The 2189-nt window shown below is 42.3% G+C and overlaps 1 protein-coding gene across 1 annotated transcript in view; it reads left to right on the top strand.

The window, feature by feature from the left end:
• The window catches only part of VEGFB (vascular endothelial growth factor B), a 15024-nt gene that overhangs the window by 11325 nt on the left and 1510 nt on the right, over nucleotides 1–2189 (top strand). The window contains exons 3-5 of the mRNA XM_029286669.1: nucleotides 67–263; nucleotides 388–461; nucleotides 2102–2137. Coding sequence (XP_029142502.1) covers nucleotides 67–263; nucleotides 388–461; nucleotides 2102–2137 — 307 coding nt within the window. The remainder of the gene's footprint in view (nucleotides 1–66; nucleotides 264–387; nucleotides 462–2101; nucleotides 2138–2189) is intronic.

Genomic DNA, 2189 nt, shown 5'->3' with positions numbered 1-2189 from the left:
AGGCAGGCAGGCAGGCTCTTTGAGGACAGGTGAGCCAGCTAAAAGCCTGGGGGGTCTCCCCGACAGTGATCCGCTTCCTGGAGGTCTACAACCGCAGCGTCTGCCAGCCCAAGGAGACGATGGTCTCGGTCACGGCAGAGCATCCGTCGCTGGGCAGCCACATCATGATCCCATCCTGCGTGGCCCTGAGCCGCTGTACCGGCTGCTGTTCCGACGACTCCTTGAATTGCGTGCCCAGCCGTTCCCGGGAAGTGATTTTGGAGGTAAGAGGGGGGCAGAGGTGGGTGGGGGGACGTTTAGGAAGTGGGGGGAGAAGAAAGCCAGCCAGCATGTATTTAGCACTGAGTCCTGGACTGAAAGAGTGAAGATCAACTTCCTGTTTTCTAGGTAATGGCTAGCCTCTTTGCAAGCAGATATATAACCCAGCTGACTTTTGAAGAGCATCTGGAATGCATGTGCAGGTAAGACTTTGGGGTACATATCCAAAATGTATCCTAAAAACATTTATTTATAATTTACAATTGTAATTATTATAATATGTAATTTATTTATAATTTTATAATTATGCATGCGAGACAAACTCATGTGTCCAGTCACAGTTTGCCAATAAAGAATTCTATTCTATTCTATTCTATTCTATTCTATTCTATTCTATTCTATTCTATTATTCTATTCTAATTCTGTTCTATTCTATTATATTCTATTCTCTATTCTATTCTATTTTCTGTCCTATTTTCTATTCTATTTTCTATTCTATTCTATTCTATTTTCTATTCTATTCTGTTTTCTATTCTATTCTATTCTATTCTATTCTATTCTATTCTATTCTATTCTATTCTACACGAAGGCGCATTCTTTTGTAAAATGAACGTTTAGAAACCCCATTTAAGTTTGCATTCTCCAGAAGCAAAGCGCTCATCTCTCCATTGTTTTTTAGCCTAATAACATTATTAAAAAGTTAAATACAGATAGTCCTCCACTCACAACAATTCATTTAGTGACCCTTCAAAGTGACGGCCCTGAAAAAAGTCACTTAGGACCCTTTTTCATACTTAACAACCGTTGTAGCATCCCTACGGTCACGTGATCAAAATTCGGACCCTCGGCAACCGGTTCATACTTATGACGGTCGCCGTGTCTCCCGGGGTCTCGTGATCCCCTTTTGCGACCTTTTGATGAGCAAAGTCCGTGGGGAAGGAAGCCCGATTGGCTTAACGACTGTGTGACTGACTTAACAGCCGCAGGATTCACTTCCCAGCGGCGGCAACAGAGGTCGTAAAACGGGGCAAAATACACTTAACAAACGTCTCACTTAGCGTCTCGATTTTGGGCTGAATCGAAGTTGTAAGTCAGGGCCTACCTATGTGTGATTAATACATGATTTTGGGTAGGAAGTTTTAAATTTCGTGCACCATTTTTCAATCAACCGTGCTGTGCCGGGCAATAAAATGGGGGAAAAAAAGGATTATTCTGAGTTCTTATAGAATGAAGGGGCAGAAGGTTGCTTAAATTCTCTCCCTGTTATATACGGTGCCTTAATAAAAGAAACCGCTTAAAAGAGTTTTGTCCACTGGTGACAGCAAGGAATCTTTCTGATGTAAGTAGGCCAGGCAATCCGTGAAAAGTGCTTTCAAACTCTTCACAAGGTTGGATTTACATGATAAAAGAAGCAATGGCTGGAGGCATTAAAAGGGATGGATTAACTTCAGGATGAGTGCTTGGAAATTCAGCAAAAATTCAGCTGTCGGGCCGGGGAATGCCTGCCGGCTCCCAGGGGATATTATTATTCTGTTCAGAGGATAAGATTTAGTCACCTGGTGGTGTCTCCTTCCTATTTACACGTACTGTATCCTGGTTTCCCATGGGCTTGGATGTCAGAATTCTGCCCGGCAAAACTTTGGCGTTTATTTTAAAATGGTCCGTTGCAAATCTTGGGTGGAGACTGCAGATCGAATTTCTTTCTGAGTTTTCTTCAAGAGGAAGCGGTGCTGAAATGTTTTAAATAAATAATGATGATAAATGTTGATGCACGGGCCGCTAAATCTCGGTATGTTCCCTTCAGCAGTCAATAAATCTGTCGTTTTTCTCTTTTGTTTTTCAGGCCGAGGACAGTGTTTTTCAGATCTAATTCAATTAGGTAAAAGATTCCTTCCTTCCTTCCTTCCTTTCCTTCTCGCTTCTCCCTTTCT

This window comes from Protobothrops mucrosquamatus, unplaced genomic scaffold (genome assembly GCF_001527695.2).
Source record: "Protobothrops mucrosquamatus isolate PMUCROS unplaced genomic scaffold, P.Mucros_1.0 scaffold4488, whole genome shotgun sequence".
Taxonomy (NCBI): domain Eukaryota; kingdom Metazoa; phylum Chordata; class Lepidosauria; order Squamata; family Viperidae; genus Protobothrops; species Protobothrops mucrosquamatus.
The sequence above is the reverse complement of the archived record's forward strand: the minus strand, read 5'-3'. Positions and strand labels throughout refer to the sequence as shown.